The sequence below is a fragment of the Loxodonta africana genome, chromosome 23 (assembly GCF_030014295.1).
Source record: "Loxodonta africana isolate mLoxAfr1 chromosome 23, mLoxAfr1.hap2, whole genome shotgun sequence".
Lineage (NCBI taxonomy): Eukaryota > Metazoa > Chordata > Mammalia > Proboscidea > Elephantidae > Loxodonta > Loxodonta africana.
The window spans coordinates 48,264,367-48,286,894 of record NC_087364.1 but is presented as its reverse complement, the minus strand read 5'-3'; the positions used below and the strand labels follow the sequence as shown (position 1 = coordinate 48,286,894).

Genomic DNA, 22,528 nt, shown 5'->3' with positions numbered 1-22,528 from the left:
GAGTACCTGGTGGATTCAAACTGCCGACCTTTTGGTTAGCAGCCATAGCAGTTAACCATTATGCCACCAGAGTTTCCTACTCTCTGGTAAAAAAAAAAAAAAAAAATCTGGTAGGCACTGAAAATTCAAAGATGAAAAAGTGGTCCTTTGCCTGAAGCGGAGCTCATAATGATACAACCTTGCCTTAAATATTTATAAATAAAGCTTATAAGTTTTGTAATAGAGTTAAAAACCTGTGAATAGAAAAACATGTAAAGTTGATAGGATGCTGAGGAGCAGTTAGTTTGTCTAGGAAGACAATCAGGAAGAGGCCATTTCTGGCTAAGGAAACAGTATGTGCCAAGGCATGGAGACTGAAAGAGCATGAAGCGTGTTCTGGAAACCACGTATAGTTTAGTTTGGAGGTTAAGGAGTGCTGAGGAGGGAGTCATACAAGACAAATCAGACAGTTAGGGCCAGGTCATGAAGAAAAAGGAATATAATGACAATGCGGGGGCTAGAAGAAGTTGAACAGGAGAGAACAAGGCGGCTAAAGGGTCCATTTCAACCCCCGCTTGACTGAGTTCCTATTTCTGACTGACTCACTGAATTCTCATCCAAAACCAAACCCGTTGCCATTGAGTCGATTCCAACTCATAGCAACCCTATAGGATAGAGTAGAACTGCCCCAAGGAGCAGCTGGTGGATTCAAACTGCTAACCTTTTGGTTAGCAGCGGAGCTTTTCCACTGTGCTGAAGCTTTTTGACCAGTCCCCATCTCTGGCAGAAGAGGAAGGAGACACCCTCTCCCAGTAAACCTGTAGTAGAGTGCTTTGCCCATAGTGAGGGGGCTCAGTGGATTAAATAAGACCCCCCTCCCCCAAAAAAATCATTTCCATCTCTGGTTGTTTGGAACAGCTGGGGGACACACTGCTCTAAGTACACGTGTTTGTTCCCTTCCAAAGAGGGACAGTTCAGTGGGGTTGTTGGTAGCACAGCATGCATTGATTTGGAGTCCTGTTTTCACCCTAGCTCAGAAATGTTGTAACAAGGATGAAATAGTTGTAAAACACCCAAAGAGTACTGTACCCAGAAAATGTAGCAGATGCAATTACTACTAGTAGTTTTAGTGAAAGGTAGTGTTCCATCCCCTAAATTATATACTGATATACTCTGCAAAATTCTAATACATAAAAAATTGATCCATTAACACTAAGCTACCCCATTTAGGAGAAAGCATGGTAATTGGCACACATATTTTAATACCTCTTCCAAGTGGCAGGGCTTTTTAAAAGAAATTAATGCTTGGTAGCCAGTCATATATTTAGAGCATGTTTTCAAGTAAAGTAGACTGACCTGAAAAATACGATTCAGCAATTTTTTCTCATCTTTTTTTCCTCTTGGGGACAGAACCAGATGGAGAGGAGAGTGAATGCAGAGAAACAGGAATATTGGTCATGTAAAAAATTACCGACGATCATTAATTAATTATGTGTTACGATGCAGTTCCTCGCACTTGCTACAGTCCCACAACGTTGGCTCTAACAAAACATAGCGTGCTGTGACCTCAGGGTGTTTCCTTTGCCACATCCCCCTGGAACTTTCACATACAAAAATTCTACAGTCAGGTGGGAAGACCAGTTAGCACATGATAATATTATTATTAATATTAAGAACAGTCATGGCCACAATAAAAATGCTATAACATTGATTGCTTCTCAGGTACCCAGCATTGTTCTTAGTGCTCAACATACATTAACTCATTTATTCCTCAAAACAGCTCCCATGAGGGCAGTTCTGTTATTATAACCATTTTACAAACAAGAAATAGAAAGCTTAAGTATCTTGCCCAGGCCCTACAGACTGTAAATGGCGTAGCTAGAGTTCAAATCCAGCCGATCAGGGTGTGCCCCCACACACCGCAGTTACAGGAATGAGAGGATAAGGGCAGCATTGTGGGAATGGGGGCGTCAGATTCAGATAGAGCTGGGTTCACATCCCATTTCTCTCCTTACTGATTGTAACTTGGGCAAATTTCTTAACCTTTCTGAGTTTCAGTTTTCTTGTCTGTTGAGTGGGACTACAAACGTTGCAGTCTTCTTGAGAGGCTAAAATAGGCACATAATAGGTGCCCAATCAATGTTTTGATTATTTGCCCTGGGTAAGATACCGGGAATGATAGTGAAGCCATGGCAATAGGAACTAAAAGAGGATTTTGGAGTGTTCATTAAACTTATGCAGTTGTATATGGGGATGGTAGCCTGTGCGATATACTGCGTGTCATACGTGTATTAGTTAATGGTTAATATGTGTAAATAGTTTGAACTCAGCTCGGTTCACGACCTTAATTAGAGAGTTTTTAATCTTACCCTAAAACAGCTGTATACTGTTTCAGGGTATGATTAATGACGTATTGTAGAACGGGGTCTAAAAGAAAAAGCAAGGCTACGTTCTAGAATCTCAAGGCTGAAATCACACAGTTTCATTCATTCACTCATTCACTATGCTCTGGGGTGATATCAGTAAACAAGATAGACATGGGCACTGTCTTCTGGAATCTTACATTCCAGCATGTCTTAAAGACATTTTATGAGATGCATTTAAATAAAGAAATTGGCACACAGAGGTTGGGATACCTGGAATCATTGAGCAGGCTGTTCAAGTCCAGATTTGCAGCCAGATCCCTCAGTAGTGAGTGGTCGTCTCCTTTTGTAGCTCAGTCCCCTTCTTTGTGCTGTCAGCACGTCTTCTCCACCTCACATGTACTCTCTTTTCACTTTACTATGTTTTCTCTTGTTGGGTTCTTTGGACTTTTGTACCCTGACTTCCTCATCAATATTTGGCCTTCTCCTTAAGGACTGGAGGCTCACTTTTTGGCTTCCCTCTTTGAAAATGCCACTCTTTCTGATTGCAAACCTACTTCTTTTAATGAAGGAGTCCTGATAGTGCAGTGGTTAAGCACTCGACAGCTAACCGAAAGGCCAGCGATTTGAACCCACCAGCCACTCTGTGGGAGAAAGATGTGGCAGTCTGCTCCCATAAAGATTTCAGCCTTGGAAACCCTATGGGGCAGTTCTACTCTCTCTTATACAGTTGCTGTGAGTCGGAATCAACTCAACGGCAGTGGGTTTGGTTTGGGGTTTGGCGTTTAATGAGCTCCAGAGGACAGGAGCAGGAGTTGTGCTTTATCCGTCTTTGCACCCCACAGAGCTTAGAACCTGGCCCACGGTGGGTCCACAAATGCGAGGTGGCATTTCATTTTACTTAATAATCTGTGAGATGGTTTATTCCACAAGAATACAAAATGATAATATATAGGGAAGAATAAGGGACCAGAGAAAGTATAAAGGGTAGAAAGTCAGATAAAGGAAAAACAAATCCTTATTACAGGCCATAAAGAACTTGGTAGTTATTTTTTTCTACTAGCCAAAGCCAAAAGGGAAGACATTATCAATTATGCTTTTTATACCATCAGAAAGACTTATTCCAGTTCCTGTGGGCTGTAACCTGAACTGTATAGGTCTAGGCCTCTTGGAAATATAAGTCACCTCATTTATGATAAACTTTAGCCAAATGAATGGCTTCACTGTTAGCGCTAAGCCTGTTTACTTCTGGGTTGCTTGAACGTGGGTCTTTTTTTTAAATTCATGGTTTTCTTGGGACTCATACATCAGTGCAGCCTTGGATGTGAGAAAGATGCATGTCAGACTTGTGGTATATGTGCCTCAGAGGGCCACCTCTTCACAGTAAGAGAGAGTAAGTTAGCCTCATGGTAAAGATAGCAGTAACCACTTGGCATCGAGTCAGTTCTGACTCACGGCACCTGCATGTGTGACGAAGTAGGACTGTGCTCCAAAGCAGTTTCAATGGCTGATTTTTCAAAAGTACATCGCCAGGCCTTTCTTCCCAGATGCCTCCGGTTGAACTCAAACCTCCAACCTTGCACTTGTCAGTTGAGCACATTAAGCACTGGAAATTGCCAAACTTGTCTAGGGTGTATCCTAGTTTTGACTCTTAATGGCGCTCCTACCCTGGACAAAATGCTTAACCTTCCCTTATTCCGTGTCTGTAAATGTGGATGATACCACCTCTCGTGAAGTTAGTGTGAGAAATATGTACAGGTATTTATAAAGTGTTGAGAATAATATTTAAAACAGGGTGTTCAGTTCATGTTGTTGTTGTCCTAAATATTACCAGGGCTCTTGCAGGTGGTTTCTCATTTTTCTCTCCAGGGCATCAAAGTCATTCCTCCACCAGCTACAGGGCCTTTGCAAAAACTTTATCTGCCTGGAAAACCATTCCTTCCCCAGTCACACCATATCATACTTTCTCTTTCTTTCTCTCCAACTAGATAACTCCCATTCAGCCTTTAGAACTCAGCTCAAATTTGGTTTTCTCAAGGCTGATGCCCCAATTAGATCAGCTACCCCGTACCTCTTTTGGTAACAGTTATATATATATATTTGGGTTACTATTTGCTTTGTGTGATTATTTTCTTCACTAGGCTATGCTAATTTTTATTATGGCAGAGCTTGAATCTGTTTATGCCCTTGCTGCATTGCTATATTCTTAGCACTTCGCATCATGCCTGGCATATAGGAAATCCGTTGCCGTTGAGTCAATTCTGACTCATAGAGATCCTGTATGACAGAGTAGAACTGCCCCATAGGGTTTCCAAGGAGCTGCTGGTGGATTCGAACTGCTGACCTTTTGCTTAGCAGCTGAGCTCTTAACCACTGTGCCACCAGGGCTCCTGGCATATACTAGGTGCTTAATAAATCTTTGCTGAATGAATTTATTTAGCTTAGAGTTAACATACATAACAAATCCACATGCCGCCTGTGGAATGTAGTGCCACAGTGCCAGTTCTGTCAATGCCGCAATGAAGAGGTGAGGCTTAGACAACGCATTTAACCACTTTCGACCTATTTCCTTGGAAAAAATATAGACCACAGCTGCTGAACCCACTTTGATCTAATGCTTGATTCTCATTTAATTTTTAAGATATTTGAACATTTAATAAACTGATTCTAAAAAGACAAACCACAAACTGTATGGTACATACCAACCTTGAATGCACTAGAAAATGCCAACCTGCTGATCTGTACACATTTGTGTACCAGATACCATTTAATCTGTATATCCTACTGAAATTGCCAGGCAAGCTCTGTTGCAGTAACTGTTACCATTTACAACTACTTGGCTTAGGAAATGTAGATTTTCTCTATTCTTTGGAACCAAAGCAAAAGGGAAAATTAATACTATTGAAGCTGATATGTAAATATACATTTCTTTCATGAATTTTATTTTGTATTCGCTGAAACGACCTCTTTGTTGTTGCTGCTGAGCTTTATAGATAGACATTACATAGTTAAACAAAAAAGTTTACTTATTAAAAAATCTAGTTTATATCTGTTATATATTGGCATTTTAAATATACTTTCTGTCAGAGGAAGGATTTCACTACTATAAATTTTTTTTCCTTAAACCACGCCCTAGATGAGGTCTGTGGTCCCTTATGATCTTTAACAATAAATTGTCTTCAACTTTTTGTCATATTCAGTCAACCGTGAAGGTGAAAATGATGGATAAGTGAACACAGACACCTCCCGTAATGCCCACAGCTGCTCTGAAGGCAGGACCAGTGAGCAGGAGCAGACGTGGTCTAGCCGGTGTCTGCATGCCTAGTGCACGTGTGGTGTCTGCAAATCCGGAGGGTGTGGCACTGAGGAGTCTGGACACCTCATACTTCCCTCTAAAGTTCAAACTGGCCGGTCCGTTAGATTGCTTTGGGAATTACATGGCTTGTTTTGTTCCATCAATTGAGAGTTAAATGTCTGGAAAACTCTTTGTTACAGAACACAGTAATATTAAACGTCTTATTACTTCTGTTTTAAAATCCTGACATATTGTAAATGCTTCAGGTGTGTTCCCCTGTGTAATAAATATGAACTGTAAATTCTTCCCTTAGTCCCTGAAATAATTCATAAGTAAATATTATTGTATGCGAACAGATTCCTTTAGTTGGAGGACCAAAGTCAAGTTTCTCTTCAGCCCTGACTTAAGATGCTTCTAAACTCTTTTTTTTTTCATGATCAGTAGCTTTGGTTTCAGTCACCTTGCACTTCTCCTAAGAGTTTTTTTTTTTTTTTTGGTATAGAATTAAGAGTTCTGGCTTTGAAGTCAGACAGATCTGGGCTTAAATCTTAGCTCTAGCATTTAAAATATGAGTGAACTTAGGGAAATTACTTAACCTCTGTGAGATTCAAGGAGCTGTGGTAGTACAGTGATTAAGTGCTCAGCTGCTTAACTGAAAGGTTGGCGGTTCGAACCCACCGGCTGCTTTGTGGGAGAAAGATGTGGCAGCCTGCTTCTGTAAAAATTTATAACCTTGGAAACCGTGTGAGGGCAGTTCTGCTCCGTCCTATAGGATCACTATGAGTCAGAATCAACTCAATAACAATGTTTTCTTGAGACTCAGTTTCCTCATCTGTAAGATAGGATCATTAAAAACACTTATTCATAGAGCTGTTTTGAGTATTAAATAGTATGATGCAAAAACCACTTGGCACAGCCCTTGGTACATAGTGAGCATTATATAGCGGTGGCTTTGGCTATATATTGGGACCAAGGTCATGATCATGATGTCATCATCAGAGGTAGTTAATGGCTTAAAAGCATCTCCTAGAACTATCCATTTATTTGCATTTGAAAGCATCAGTCTCTTCACTTTGTTTCTCATCTTATGGGAGTCCAGCCCTGGCTTCTCACATGGTGGGGGAAGGATTCCCTGCGAACAATAAGAGAGAACCGCCCCAATGAACAAATACTTTTCAAGTCTCTGCTTACATCACGTTTGTTGCTGTCCCGTTGACCAAAGCAAGTCACGTGGCCAAGCCCAGATTTAGGAAAGGAGAAATGGGCTCTATGTCTAGAGGAAGAAGACTGCCAAACACAGTGTCCATTTTTTTGAGTCTACCACAAACACTGAGCACTAAATAAACTCCTATAATCTTGAAAAAGTAACTAACCTTCATGTTGATACAAATGCTATGTTTAATAACTTAACCATTTCTAAGCCCTGAGAGTTGGCTTAGAAAGGCATTCTTATTTCATTTGTTGGTAAAAATAACTGACATTTAAACAGTTTAAGTGATGTGCCTAAGGGTCCATAATAAATCAGCTTTTACTAGGTATGAAATCTCATTGAAGTAACGATTCTTCCTAAGTACCAGACTCTGCTTGTTAAAATTACCTTCCTTTTAAATTTGTGAAAATTTGGCACCACTATTTTTTCGCCCTGTGTGTCTGTCAGTTTGTCGTATTGTGGGGGCTTATATGTTGCTGCGTTGCTGGAAGCTATGCCACCGGTATTCAAATATCAGCAGGGTCACCCATGGTAGGCAGGTTTCAGCTGAGCTTCCAGACTAAGACAGACTAGGAAGAAGGACCCGGCCGTCTATTTCTGAAAAGAATTAACCAGTGAAATCCTAATGTATAGCAGTGGAACACTGGCTGGTATAGCACCAGAAGATGAGCCCCTCAGATTGGAAGGCACTCAAAATACAACTGGGGAGAAGCTGCGTCCTCAAAGTAGAGTTGACCTTAATGATGTGGATGGAGTCAAGCTTTGAGGGCCCTCATTCGCTGATGTGGCACGACTCAAAATGGAAAGAAACAGCTGCAAACATCCATTAATAATTGGAACCTGTAATATATGAAGTATGAATCTAGGAAAATTGAAAACGGTCAAAAATGAAATGGAATGCATAAGATCGATATCCTGGGCATTAGTGGGCTTTAATGGACTAGTATTGGTCATTTTGAATCAGACAGTCATATGGTCTACTCTGCCGGGAATGACAGCTTGAAGAGGAATGGCGTTGTGTTCATCATCAAAAAGAACATTTCAGGATCTATCCTGAAGTACAATGCTGTCAGTGATAGGATGATATCCATATGCCTACAAGGAACACCAGTTAATACGACTATTATTCAAATTTATGCACCAATCGCTAAGGCCAAAAAGATGAAGAAATTGAAGATTTTTATCAACTTCTGCAGCCTGAAATTGATTGAACATGCAATCAGGATGCACTGAGAATTACTGGTGATTGGAATGTGAATGTTGGAAACAAGAAGGATCGGTAGTTAGAAAATATGGCCTTGGTAATAGAAACAATGCTAGAGATCACATGATTGAATTTTGAAAGATCAACAACTTCTTCATTGCAAATACCTTTTTTCACCAACAAGAACAGCAACTACACACATGGACCTTGCCAGATGGAACATACAGGAATCAAATCGACTACATCTGTGAAAGAGACGATGAAAAAGCTCAATATCATTAGAACAAGGCCAGAGGCCGACTGCATATCAGATCATCAGTTACTCATTTGCAAGTTCAAGTTGAAACTGAAGAAAATTAGAACAAGTCCACGAGAGCCAAAGTATGACCTTGAGTATATCCCACCTGACTTTAGAGACCATTTCGAGAATAGATTTGATGCATTGAACACTAATGACTGAAGACCAGACGAGTTGTGGAAAGACATCAATGACATCGTATATGAAGAAAGCAAGAGGTCACTAAAAAAGACAGGTAAAAAAGAAAAGACCTAAATGGATGTCAGAAGAGACTCTGAAACTTGCTCTTGAACGTCGAGCAGCTAAAGCAAAAGGAAAAAATAATGAAGTGAAAGAGCTGAACAGAAGAATTCAAAAGGTGGCTGGAGAAGATAAAGTAAAGTATTATGATGACATGCGCAAAGACCTGGAGATAAAAAAACCAAAAGAGACGAACACGCTCAGCATTTCTCAAACTGAAATACCTGAAGAAGAAATTCAAGCCTTGAGTTGTAATACTGAAGGATTCTATGGTGAAAATATTAAACAATGCAGGAAGCATCAAAGGAAGATGGAAGGAATACACACAGTCGCTGTACAAAAAGAATTGGTTGACATTCACCCATTTCAAGACATAACATATGATCAGGAACTGACAATACTGAAGGAAGAAGTCCAAGCTGCACTGAAGGTATTGACGAAAACAAGGCTTCAGGAATTGATGGAGTACCAGTTGAGATGTTTCAACAAACGGATGCAGCACTGGAAGTGCTCACTCATGTATGCCAAGAAATTTGGAAGACAGCTACCTGGCCAAAAGACTGGAAGAGATCCATATTTATGCCTATGCCCAAGAAAGGTGATCCAAGCAAATGCCGAAATTATCAAACAATATCATCAATATCACATGAAGGCAAAATTTTGCTGAAGATCATTCAAAAGCGGCTACAGCAGTATATCGACAGAGAAGTGCCAGAAATTCAAGCCGGGTTTAGAAGAGGATGTGGAACCAGGAATATCATTGCTGATGTCTCTGGCTGCAAGCAAAGAATACCGGAAAGATGCTTACCTTAACATTTGACTGTGTGGATCATAACAAATTATGGATAACATTGTGGAGAATGGGAATTCCGTAACACTTAATTGTGCTCATGAGGAATCTACACAGATCAAGAGGCAGTTGTTCGAACAGAACATGGGGATACGGCATGTTTTAGTCAGGAAAGCTATGCATCAGGATTGTATCCTTTCACCATACCTATTCAATCTGTATGCTGAGCAAATAATCTGAGAAGCTGGACTATGTGAAGAAGAACGGGGCATCAGGATTGGAGGAAAACTCATTAACAACCTGCATTATGCAGATGACACAATCTTGCTTGCTGAAAGTCAAAGAGGACTTGAAGCACTTACTGAGGAAGATCAAAGACCACAGCCTTCAGTATGGAGTACACCTCAGCATAAAGAAAATAAAAATCATCACAACTGGACCAATAAGCAACATCATGATAAACGGAGAAAAGATTGAAGTTGTCAAGGATTTCATTTTACTTGGCTCTACAATCAATACCCATGGAAGCAGCAGTCAAGAAATCAAAAGACACATTGCTTTGGGCATATCTGCTGCAAAAGACCTCTTTTAAAGTGTTGAATAACAAAGATGTCACCTTGAGGACTAAGGCGCACCTGACCCAAGCCATGGTGTTTTCAATCACCTCACGTGTATGGGAAAGCTGGACAATGAATAAGGTTGACTGAAGAATTGACGCCTTTGAATTGTGGTGTTGGCAAAGAATACTGAATATACCATGGACTACCAGAATAACAAATAAATCTATCTTGGAAGAAGTACAACCAGAATGCTCCTTAGTAGCAAGAACGGCAAGACCTTATCTCACATACTTTGGACGTGTTATCAGGAGGGACCAGGAGAGGGACATCATGCTTGGTAAAGTAAAGGGTCAGTGAAAAAGAGGAAGACTCTCAATGGGACAGATTGACACAGTGGCTGCAACAGTGGGATCAAGCATAGCAACGATTGTGAGGATGGTGCAGGACCAGGCAGTGTTTTGTCCTATTGTGCATAGGGTGGCTATGAATCGGAACCAACTGGAGGGCACCTAATGACAACAACAACTTTTTTTGTTTTTATGATTCTGTGGTCGTTAGCTTGCCAATGAGCTTGATCCCTGTGCTGTTCAATACTTAAGACACAGAAATAATTCATTTACAGAATAGAAGACATCCTTCCGTTATACCTTTTGAGTCTAATTCTATCCACTGGTGTTGTTCTGTTTGTCTTTTTGAAAGCATCTTAGCTCACCTCTCTTAATGAGCCATACTGTGAGAGGGTGGCCTGTATGTGGCATAGTTAAGCGAGTGCTTATAGCCCTGGTAAGTGCCTCTCTTTCAATTTCACTGAATAACTTACTGCCATCGTTGCCCTATACTAGAAATCAGAATGAACAGTAGCCCCAGAGGCCTGATAAATCGCATGCACACTCATGAGGCCATAGAAGATTCTACAGGTTCTATATTAGAGCAACATAGTTATGACCCACAATGATTCTGTAATTGTGTTGGGGAGTAGTACCATTTAAACCCAAAATTCAGGTTACTTAAATGCCTGCCCATCTACCTTTTATAAAATTTATTTTTTTCATTGAGAAGATTAATAATCGTGCTTATTTTTATTACATTTTTAACTCCCACATACCTTACTTAATTATTCCAAAAAGCTGAGACGTATAATAATATTATTATAATATCTGTATCTCATTGTAGATGAGAAAACCTAGGCTCCAAAAAGAAAGGTTATTCTCCCAAGATCTTGTAGCCAGAAAGGGTGGAGCCCAAACTCAACATGCACCCCACCTACTCCCCTTCATCCTTCTTTTCCTAAATTCATTGCGTGTAATTTCCTCATCACCATATTGCCTCAGTTTACCTTTGCAGAATGATGGAAAATGTGTGACTTCATTCTGACTTCTAATAGTATTTATTCTGGATTTAATTATACTAAATTACACTGTTATTTAATTGTTTCATAAGTTCTTATTTTGTTAATGATATGGTAAGCTTTTTTTAGGCAGTTTTTTTTCCCTCTCTAATTCTCCCGCATCACCCAGCATCCTGTTGATAACAAGCAGGCAGTAAGTACTTGTAGGTACAGCCTGAATTCCCACTAAGAATTACCAAAGCTGAGACTGGCTGCATTTGGAGAGTGATTGGTGTCCTTTATAACCTCACGTGTCTGTCTCTTTAATCTAAGCAGCTGGCAATGCCATCCTGCTCACAGAAACCGTTAGTCTTGTTTTCTCCCCTTCTGTTTAGGCTTCCCCAGAGTATATTCTGACTATGAGTCAGAATTGACTCGGTGGCAATGGGTTGTTTTTTTTTTTTTTTTTTTTTAGAGTACATTTGCTCATATCCTACATCCATCCAAAATTATTTGACCCCATGTAGTGAGTTTCAAATAGCAATATGTACCCACAGTAAGACATATGAGGTGCGCTGCAGGGACCCCTCAACAAGTGTGAACCTGGCAGTTGTAGGTCTGTGTAGGTCTGTGAAGATAGTTGTAGGTCTGCGAAGCTCTTAGGCCTGTAGGGAAGATGTGGGCACTTTCCGAGAGTTGAAGGGAAAATTTCCAGTGGTTGGAGGAAGAGTATGTTGGTTGGCAGTGTGCCATCCTGCCGCCCCCCAGCCACATCCCAGCCCCTCACCCACCCCACTCCCCTCCTCGCTGTTAGGGCCATGTGCTTCCCCTTAGCTCAGCATCCCAATCACCCATTCTGTGATGAGACAGTTACCTGGTCTTTGACTTAGGTAAGCCACGTGATATGTAACATGCTTTAGTTCCCCTAGGTTTGCAAGTCTCCATTCTTTTTTTTTTACTTAGAATTGTTTCTGTGCGATAAGCAAATGTTAGCATTTCCCTGCTTTCCTGTAAGCATCACCATGCTGCTCTAAGTGGTTGGGCCCTTTGCAGGTATTCATTCTTTTATTTGATTTATTCCCAGCACTTTACTTGGTGCTCGGGATGTAATAGAGAACAAAAGCAGGCAGGACTGTTGTGTTTATGGTCATTGTGGACTGATAGGGAAGAGAGACTAATGGAATCATCAGATAAATGTGGATTTCAATTCTGATAGGTGTGACAAAGGCAGAGACACAAGATGACAGCCAGGGTCAGGCACCAAGTCAGGCTGAAGAGAGGCTTTCTGGGGAGGTGACTCTGTAACTGAAACCTGAAGGCAGAGAAGAGCTACCAGTCCGTGGAGAAGAGAGACAGCTAAAAGGGCGATTAGGGCACAGTATGACCCCTGCTTCGTACCGTACCAACAAATATGGTGAGAATGGGAAGGACAAGTGGAGGGGCTGTGACAAGATATGGAGGGGGACTTGGTATTGCCTAAGAGAATTAGGGAAGACGTTTAAACTCAGTCAGGAATGATGAGTAGAAATTATGTGAAAAAGGGAACAGGGATGAGAGATTGCAGACAGGCCTAGAATGCAGAGATACAGGAAGGAGGCTTATGAAGATTGGAGGTGAGCAGTGCTGAGAGGGTCACACGGTGGGTGGTCTTTCAGGTCATGGTTATGTAACTTCTTACACTCAAGTATGGTCATTGCTACTGCTGTGTCTAAAACAATGATCCTAAAACAGAAACTTTTCCCACTAACCTCAAAAACAAAATACTGTTTTTCAGTCCAAAAGATAGTGTGTACATTCATTAAGATAAAAATTACAGAATAGGTGGAGTACAAAGCATTTTTAGGGCCATGAAACCATTCTGTCTGGTACTGTAATGGTGACACATGACATGAAACATTTGTCAAAACCCATAGAACTGTATAACACAAAAAGTGAACCCTAATGTGAACTAGGGACTTTAATTACCAATATATCAATACAAGTTCATCCCCGTAACAGATGTACCACAAGAATGCAAGACGTTAATGGAAATAATGTGGAGGGGCAAAGGGTGTATGCAGATTCTCTGTACTTTCTGATTTTTCTATAAACCCAAAACTGATGTAAAAATAAAGACTAAAAAAGAAAAAAAATCATTAATTAAAAAAATCATGAAAGAATATGCACTCCACCAGTAGAACCTCGAAAACGGCCCACGTTGGTGAATTCCAAATTGAAACTCAGAATGAACGCAACCTAAATATTAAAAAAAAAACCTCTGTAGGAGAGTTTTATGGCATTACCACGTTTCCCTTCTTTCTTTTCATGTTCGGTTTCCTGAAGGTGAGGTGGGTACTCTTGCTTTGTGAACTTCCTCAGAACTTACCCTGCTCCCTTTCCCACTTGACTTTCATCCTGTTCAGTCAGGTACTTCAATAAAAATAGACTTCAAAGAAGGAGCCCTGGTGGCTCAGTGGTTAAGGGCTTGGCTGCTAATGGAAAGGTCAGTGGCTTGAACCTACCAGCCGCTCCATGGGAGGAAGATGTAGCAGTCTGCTTCCATAAAGATTAACCCATTCTGACTCTTAGTGACCCTATTGGACAGGGTAGGACTGCCTCATAGGGTTTCGAGCTGCCAACCTGTTGATTAGCAGTCAAGCTCTTAACTACTGTGCCACTAGGGTTCCCCATTGGAAACCCTATGGGTCAGTTCTACTCTGTCCTATAGGGTTGCTATGAGTCAGAATTGACCCAACAGCAATAGTGTTGGGGTTTTGGTGGACATCATTCCCAGAGGCCTGGAGTGAATTTTATCTCAATAGCCTGTTTACCTTGATCTCAACCAGGTGAAGGGATGAGGTGTTTTTTCTGGCAAGTTACATACTATGTCTGTTTTCTGTACAAACAGGAGACCTTTTTGGACTGTCAGTGTGTTGTATTATAATTTTTTTCTTTATACTCATTTATTTAAAATTTTGCTTATTTATCACAGTAGAAGGGAAAACCTTAAGAATGAATTTATTACTTAGTTGATAGAGATGGTGATGAAAAACAGAATCCTACTAAAGATAGTGTATTTAATGACAAAATATTTATTGTTTTAAAACAGGATGAAGAGGAAGAAATCAAACAAGAAATTAACATGTTGAAGAAATATTCTCATCACCGAAATATTGCTACTTACTATGGTGCTTTTATCAAAAAGAACCCTCCAGGCATGGACGACCAGCTCTGGGTACGTAGCAGTGTCCACATTTGTTTTACTTACATGAAGAACATGCAGGTCTGAATGGCCCGTTTCCCTGTCCTCCTCTTTGCTGAGTTTAAATAAGCAGCTCCTTACTTCTTTGAGGCCCTTAGCCATCATGATTTTCGGAACAGTGTGTTTTCAAGGTTTTCTCCCATTTCCCTGAATATCTCCCCATCTTTTCAATATCTCTGAATCTTTCTTCTATCCCTTAATGTTCCCAAAGCCAGTTGTTTAAGTTCGCTGTTTTTTTTCCACTAGTGATGACCCTTTAATGAACTTTTATTATATTTTAGGCACCATGCTTTGTGCTATTTATGGATTATGTAATTTATGCCAGCTCTTTGAGGTAGCCTTATTATTGTCCTCATTTCTTAGATGAGGAAACTAAGATTTACAGAGAGCGTAAGTAAATATCTCCAAAGTCTATATAACCAGGAATGGTGGAGCCACGACCTAATCGATCTCTGTGGTTCTTTCTCCTGTCTGTCATTAGTGTGCAGATAACTCTGCACTTAAATTCCAATTCTGTGAGTAACACACCTGACACAGTGACTGCCATGGAGTCATTCCAGCTCACAGGGACTCCACGTATGGCAGGGAAGAGCTGTGCTCTGTTTTGTTTTGGTTTTTTTGCTGGTTTTTCGGAAGTAGATCTCCAGATCTTTCTTCTGAGGCACCTCTAGGTGAACTCAAACCACCCATGTAAGTACTTGTAGAGATTGCTTTCCTTTCCCGCTTACCTTTGTCCACTTACCTATAGTATGTTCCAGGCCTGTGTCTTTAACAGTCTACCACACAGTTCTAACTGGCTGCCCTGCCAGTGCTGTAAATTCAGTATGTCGGATACCAAAATCATTACCTCCTGTCCCTGTCCCATCCTGCCCAGATTGCTCTTCTCACCTTCCTGGTTTCTGTCACTGGAACTTGTACTCACTTAGCCCTCTTGGCCTCATCATGTTATCTTGGTTTGACCCTTCCTTGCCACTTTCATAACCACCCACAATGTAGGCCCATTCAGGGCAAGCCTAGATCTTGCAGTAGCCTCCTACCTATTTACTTCTCTTTCTCTTCTTTTTTGAACCTCTGTTCCTTGCCCCACATTTGTTGCTGGGTTATGGCTCTAAAAATACTCTTTTAACCACTTACCATTTTAGTCATTTCATAAGATTTTAATATATGTCTAACACACAGAATTCACTGAATTGTCAAAAAAAAAAAAAAACAAATTGTCAAAGTGGCTGCTGAATGCCAAACACTGTGCTAAGCTCCACAGATCTAGCGATGACTATTTCATGGGCAATTTCTTAAAGAGCTCAGTCTTGGGTAGAAGTTACCCCGTTAATGCCTTTTAATGCCTACAGGCCAGCTGAGGAGACAAACATACACAGTGAACATAATTGGTGACAAAAAGGAAATAATAATGTTAGCTCAGAAAAGTAACCAGATTTTTATGTTGTTTGATGTTGATACTACAGTCTTTCAAAATGAAAAGAGCTGCAAGGAATTTTTTTCCCCGTAAGACTCATCTGAATTTTAAAATAAAAATGTAGTCTGAGGTAAATGTGTATGATCACATTGATTTTATATATTTTCATGTGAGTTCTGAAAGAGTTATAGTAAGACTTTAGTTATAGAAGATATAAATGTGAAAATTAAAAATGTGAAAGTCATAGAGAAAATAAATGTGATTGTAAGTTCTAAAGAGTGATGTATGACGAAAAAGGCATAAACTATAAAACAGAATTTTGACAGACATGACCATACCATTTTTTAAAAATTTCTTATTATAAAGAAGTCATGAATCAAGTAAAACTGTAAATAACTAACTTAGGTAAAAATAGTTATTATGTGGTGAGCAAAGAATTTAGTAACGTTCAGAGTTGGAGAGTTTTTATAAATCCATAAGAAAAATATAGAACTACTAACATTGGGTAGTACGAAGATTGAATTAAGGAAAGGGCAGCAACTAACAAAATAAGAAGTATCAATTACCAAAAAATATGTTTTCAAAATGCAATCTTCTTAATAATGTAAAAGAAAATAAGAATTGGATATCATGTCTTACCTATTTGATTGGCAAAGATTTTTTTTTCTTTCGTTACTGTATTTTTTAGATGAAGGTTTACAGAACAAATTAACTTCTCATTAAAAAATTAGTGCAGATACTGTTTTGTGACATTGGTTGCCAACCCCACAACATGTCAACATTCTCCTTTTCTCAACCTTGGATTCCCTATTACCAGCTTTCCTGTTCCATCCTACCTTCTCATCCTTGCCCCTAGGCTGGTGTTCCCATTTAGTCTCATTTTATTTTATAGACCTGTCTAATCTTTGACTGAAGGGTGAACCTCAAGACTGACTTCATTACTGAGCTAGAAGTGTATTTGGGGGCCATGCTCTCAGAGTTTCTCTAATCTCTGTCAGGCCAGTAAGTGTGGTGTTTTTATTTTTATTTTTTAAATAATTTTTATTGTACTTTAAGTGAAAGCTTACAAACCAAGTCAGTCTCTCACTTATAAACTTATATACACCTTACTACGTAGTCCCAATTACTTGCCCCCTAATGAAACAGCCGCTCCCTCCTTCCAGTCTCTCTTTTCGTGACCATTTTGCCAGCTTCTAACCCCCTCTACCCTCCCATGTCCCCTCCAGAGAGGAGATGCCAACATAGTCTCAAGTGTCCACCTGATGCAAGTAGCTCACTCTTCATCAGCATCTCTCTCCAACCCATTGTCCAGGCCAGTCCATGTCTGACAAGTTGGCTTTGGGAATGGTTCCTGTCCTGGGCCTACAGAAGGTTTGGGGACCATGACCACTGGGGTCCTTCTACTCTCAGTCAGACCATTAAGTCTGCTCTTTTTATGAGAATTTGGGGTCTGCATCCCACTGTTCTCCTGCGTCCTCAGGGATTCTCTGTTGTGTTGCCTGTCAGGGCAGTCATCGGTTGTGGCCGGGCACCATCTAGTCCTTCAGGTCTCAGGATGATGTACTCTTTAGTTCATGTAGCCCTTTCTGTCTCTTTGGCACGTAATTACCTTGTGTCCTTGGTGTTCTTCATTCTCCTTTGATCCAGGTGGGTTGAGACTCACTGAGGCATCTTAGATGGTCGCTTGCTAGCGTTTAAGACCGCAGACGCCACACTTCAAAGTGGGATACAAAATGTTTTCTTAATAGATTTTTATTTTGCCTATTGACTTAGATATCCCCTTAAACCATAGTCCCCAAACCCCTGCCTCTGCTTTGCTGACCTTCGAAGTATTCAGTTTATTCAAGAAACTTCTTTGCTTTTGGTTTAGTCCAGTTCCGCTGACCTCCCCTGTATTGAGTGTTGTGCTTCCCTTCACCTAAAGTAGTTCTTATCTACTATCTAATTAGTAAGTACCCTTCTCCCACCTTTCCTCCCTCCCCCCTCTCATAACCACAAAAGAATGTGTTCTTCTTCAGTTTAAACTATTTCTCAAGATCTTATAATAGTGGTCTTATATAATATTTGTCCTTTTGCAAATGACTAATTTCACTCAGCATAATGCCTTCCAGGTTCCTCCATATTATGAAATGTTTCACAGATTCATCACTGTTCTTTATCCATGCGTAGTATTCCATTGTGTGAATGAACATAATGTATTTGTCCATTCATCCGTTGATGGGCACCTTGGAAGCTTCCATTTTTTTGCTATTGTAAACAGTGCTGCAATAAACATGGGTGTGCATATATCTGTTTGTGTAAGAGCTCTTGTTTCTCTAGGATATATTCAAAGGAGTGGGATTGCTGGGTCGTATGGTAGTTCTATTTCTAGCTTTTTAAGGAAACACCAAATCAATTTCCAAAGTGGTTGTACCATTTTACATTCCCATCATCAGTGTATAAGTGTTCAAATCTCTCCACAGCCCCTCCAACATTTATTATTTTGTGTTTTTTGGATTAATGCCAGCCTTGTTGGAGTGAGATGAAATCTCATTGTAGTTTTAATTTGCATTTCTCTAATGGCTAATGATCAAGAGCATTTCCTCATGTATCTATTAGCTGCCTGAATGTCTTCTTTAGTGAAGTGCGTGTTCATATCCTTTGCCTGATTTTTAATTGGGTTGTTTGTCTTTTTGTGTTTGAGTTATAGCAGAATCATGTAGATTTTAGAGATCAGGCATTGGTTGGTAGCTGAAAATCTTTTCCCAGTCTCTAGGTGGTCTTTTTACACTTTTGGTGAAGTCTTTGGATGAGCATAGGTGTTTGATTTTTGGAGCTCCCAGTTATCTGGTTTCTCTTCGTCATTTTTAGTAATGCTTTGTATTCTGTTTATGCCTTGTATTAGGGCTTCTAACGTTGTTCCTATTTTTCCTTCTATGATCTTTATCGTTTTAGACTTTATGTCTAGGTCTTTGATCCATTTCGAGTTAGTTTTTGTGCATGGTGTGAGGTATGGGTCTTGTTTCATTTTTTGGGGGATGGATATCCAGTTATGTCAGCACCGTTTGTTAAAAAGACTATCTTTTCCCCAATTAACTGACACTGGGCCTTTGTCAAATATCAGCTGCCCATATGTGGATGGGTTTATATCTGGATTCTCAGTTCTGTTCCTTCGGTCTATGTGTCTGTTGTTGTACCAGTACCAGGCTGTTTTGACTACTGTAGCTGTATAATAGGTTATAAAATCAGGTAGAGTGAGGCCTCCCACTTTGTTCTTCTTTTTCAGTAATGCATTACTTGTCCAGGGCTTTTTTCCATTCCGTATGAAGTTGGTGATTTGTTTCTCCATCACACTAAAAAATGTCATTGGAATTTGGATCGGAAGTGCATTGTATATATAGATGGCTTTTGGTAGAATAGACATTTTTACAATGTTAAGTCTTCCTATCCATGAGCAAGGTATGTTTTTTCACTTATGTAGGCCCCTTTTGGTTTCTTGTGGTAGTACCTTGTAGTTTTCTTTGTATAGGTCTTTTACATCTTTGGTAAGATTTATTCTTAAGTATTTTATTTTCTTGGGGGCTACTGTGAATGGTATTGATTCGGTGATTTCCTCTTCCATGTTCCTTTTGTTAATGTAGCGGAATCCAAGTGATTTTTGTATGTTTATCTTGTAACCTGATACTCTGCTGAACTCTTCTATTAGTTTCAGTAGTTTTCTGGAGGATTCCTTAGGGTTTTCTGTGTATAAGATCATGTCGTCTACAAATAGAGATAATTTTACTTCTTCCTTGCCAATCTGGATGCCCTTTATTTCTTTGTCTAGCCTAATTGCTCTGGCTAGGACCTCCAGCACAATGTTCAATAAAAGCCTCGATAAAGGGCATCCTTGTCTGGTTCCCATTCTCAAGGGAAATGCTTTCAGGCTCTCTCCATTTAGGATTATGTTGGCTGTTGGCTTTGTATAAATGCCCTTTTTATATTGAGGAATTTTCCTTCTTTTCCTATTTTGCTGAGAGTTTTTATCATGAATGGGTTTTGGACTTTATCAAATGCCTTTTCTGCATCAATTGATAAGATCATGTGGTTTTTGTCTTTTATTTATATGGTGGATTACGTTAATTGTTTTTCTAATATTGAACCAACTTTGCATACCTGCTATAAATCCCATTTGGTCATGGTGGATTATTTTTTTGATATGTTATTGAATTCTATCGGCTAGAATTTTGTTGAAGATTTTTACATCTAAGTTCATGAGGGTTATAGGTCTGTAATTTTTTTGTGCTGTCTTTACCTGGTTTTGGTATCAGGGTTATGCTGGCTTCATAGAATGAGTTAGGGAGTGTTCCATCTTTTTCTATGCTCTGAAATACCTTTAGTAGTAGTGGTGTTAACTCTTCTCTGAAAGTTTGGTAGAACTCTGCAGTGAAGCCGTCCGGGCCAGGACATTTTTTGTTGGGAGTTTTTTGATTACCTTTTCAATATCTTCTTTTGTTATGGGTCTATTTAGTTGTTCTATTTTTGTTTGTGTTAGTTTAGGTAGGTAGTGTGTTTCTAGGAATTCATCTATTTCTTCTAGGTTTTCAAATTTGTTAGAGTACAATTTTTCGTAGTAATCTGATATGATTCTTTTAATTTCAGTTGGGTCTGTTGTGATATGGCCTATCTCATTTCTTATTTGGGTTATTTGTTTCCTTTCCTGTATTTCTTTAGTCAATCTGGCCTGGTTTATCAATTTTGCTAATTTTTTCAAAGAACCAGCTTTTGGCTTTGTTATTTCTTTCCATTGTTTTTCTGTTCTCTAATTCATTTAATTCTGCTCTAATTTTTATTATTTGTTTTCTTCTGGTGCCTGATGGATTCTTTTGTTGCTCTATTTCTGTTTGTTCAAGTTGTAGGGACAGTTCTCTGATTTTGGCTCTTTCTTCTTTATGCATGTGTACATTTATTGAAATAAATTGACCTCTGAGTACTGCTTTCGCTGTGACCCAGAGCTTTTGATAGGAAGTGTTTTCAGTCTCGTTGCATTCCATGAATTTCTTTATTCGCTCCTTAATGTCTTCTATAACCCAGTCTTTTTTTAGCAGGGTATTGTTCAGTTTCCAAGTATGTGATTTCTCTTCCCTGATTTTTCTGTTATTGATTTCTACGTTTATGGCCTTATGGTCTGAGAAGATGCTTTGTAATATTTCAGTGTTTTGGATTCTGGAAAGGTTTGTTTTATGACCTAATATGTGATCTATCCTAGAGAATGTTCCATGTGCACTAGAAAAAAAAGTGTACCTTGCGGCTGTTGGGTGAAGTGTTCTTTATAAGCCTATGAGGTCAAGTTGGTTGATTGTAGCAATTAGATCTTCTGTGTCTCTGTTGAGCTCCTTACTGGATGTCCTATCTTTCATTGAAAGCAGTGTGTTGAAGTCTCCTACTATAATTCTGGAGGTGTCTATCTCACTTTTCAGTTCTGTTAAAGTTTGTTTTATATATCTTGCAGCCCTGTCATTGGGCACATAAATATTTAATATGGTTATATCATCCTGGTAAATTATCCTTTTAATCATTACGTAGTGTCCTTTTTTATCCTTTGTGGTGGATTTAACTTTAAAGTCGGTTTTGTCAGAAATTAATATTGCCACTCCTGTTCTTTTTTGATTGTTGTTTGCTCGATGTATTTTTTCCATCCTTTGAGTTTTAGTTTGTTTGTGTCTCTTAAGTCTAAGGTGTGTCTCTTGTAGGCAGCGTATAGACGGATCGTGTCTTTTTATCCAGCCTGCGACTCTCTGACTCTTTATTGGTGCATTTAGTCCATTTATATTCAGCGTAATTACAGACAAGTATGAGTTTGGTGCTGTCATTTTGATGCCTTTTTGTGTGTGTTGTTGACAATTTCATTTTTCCACTTACTTTTTTGTGCCAAGAAGTTTTTCTTTGTAAATTATGTGTTCCTCACTTTTATAGTAGTTGAATTTATTTTTGCTGAGTTGTTATGTTCATCTTGGTTTTACTTTTGAAATATGGAATTGTTAGACCTCTTTGTGGTTACCTTAATATTTACCCCTATTTTTCTAAGTAAAAACCTAACTTGTATTGTCCTACATCGCCTTGGTTTCCTCCCCATATGGAAGATCTATGCCTCCTGTATTTAGTCACTCTTTTTTGATTATTGTAATCTTTTACATAATGACTTCAGTGATTCCCTGTTTTGAGCATTTTTTTTTTAATTAATCTTATTTTGTTTTTGTGATTTCCCTGATTTGATATCAGGATGTTTTGTTCTGTGACCTTGTGTTGTGTTGATATCTGATATTATCGATTTTCTGACCAAAGAATTTCCTTTAGTAATTCTTGTAGCTTTGGCCTGGTTTTTGCAGATTCTCTAAGCTTGTGTTTATCTGTAAATATCTTAATATCACTTCCTTATTTGAGAGAAAGTTTTTCTGGATATATGATTCTTGGCTGGCGGTTTTTCTCCTTCAGTGCTGTGTATATGTCATCCCATTGCTTTCTTGCATGCATGGTTTCTGCTAAGTAGTCTGAACTTATTCTTATTGATTCTCCTTTGTAGGTGAGTTTTCATTTATCCCTGGCTGCTTTTAAAATTTTCCCTTTATCTTTGGTTTTGTCAAGTTTG

At 39.3% G+C, this 22,528-nt stretch overlaps 1 protein-coding gene across 4 annotated transcripts in view; it reads left to right on the top strand.

Annotated features, from left to right (window-relative positions):
* TNIK (TRAF2 and NCK interacting kinase) overlaps positions 1-22,528 on the top strand; it is a 482,068-nt gene that overhangs the window by 287,455 nt on the left and 172,085 nt on the right. For all 4 annotated transcript variants that reach the window (XM_064275470.1, XM_064275471.1, XM_064275469.1 and 1 more), the window contains exon 4: positions 14,355-14,480. In XM_064275470.1, the coding sequence (XP_064131540.1) occupies positions 14,355-14,480 (126 nt within the window). The remainder of the gene's footprint in view (positions 1-14,354; positions 14,481-22,528) is intronic.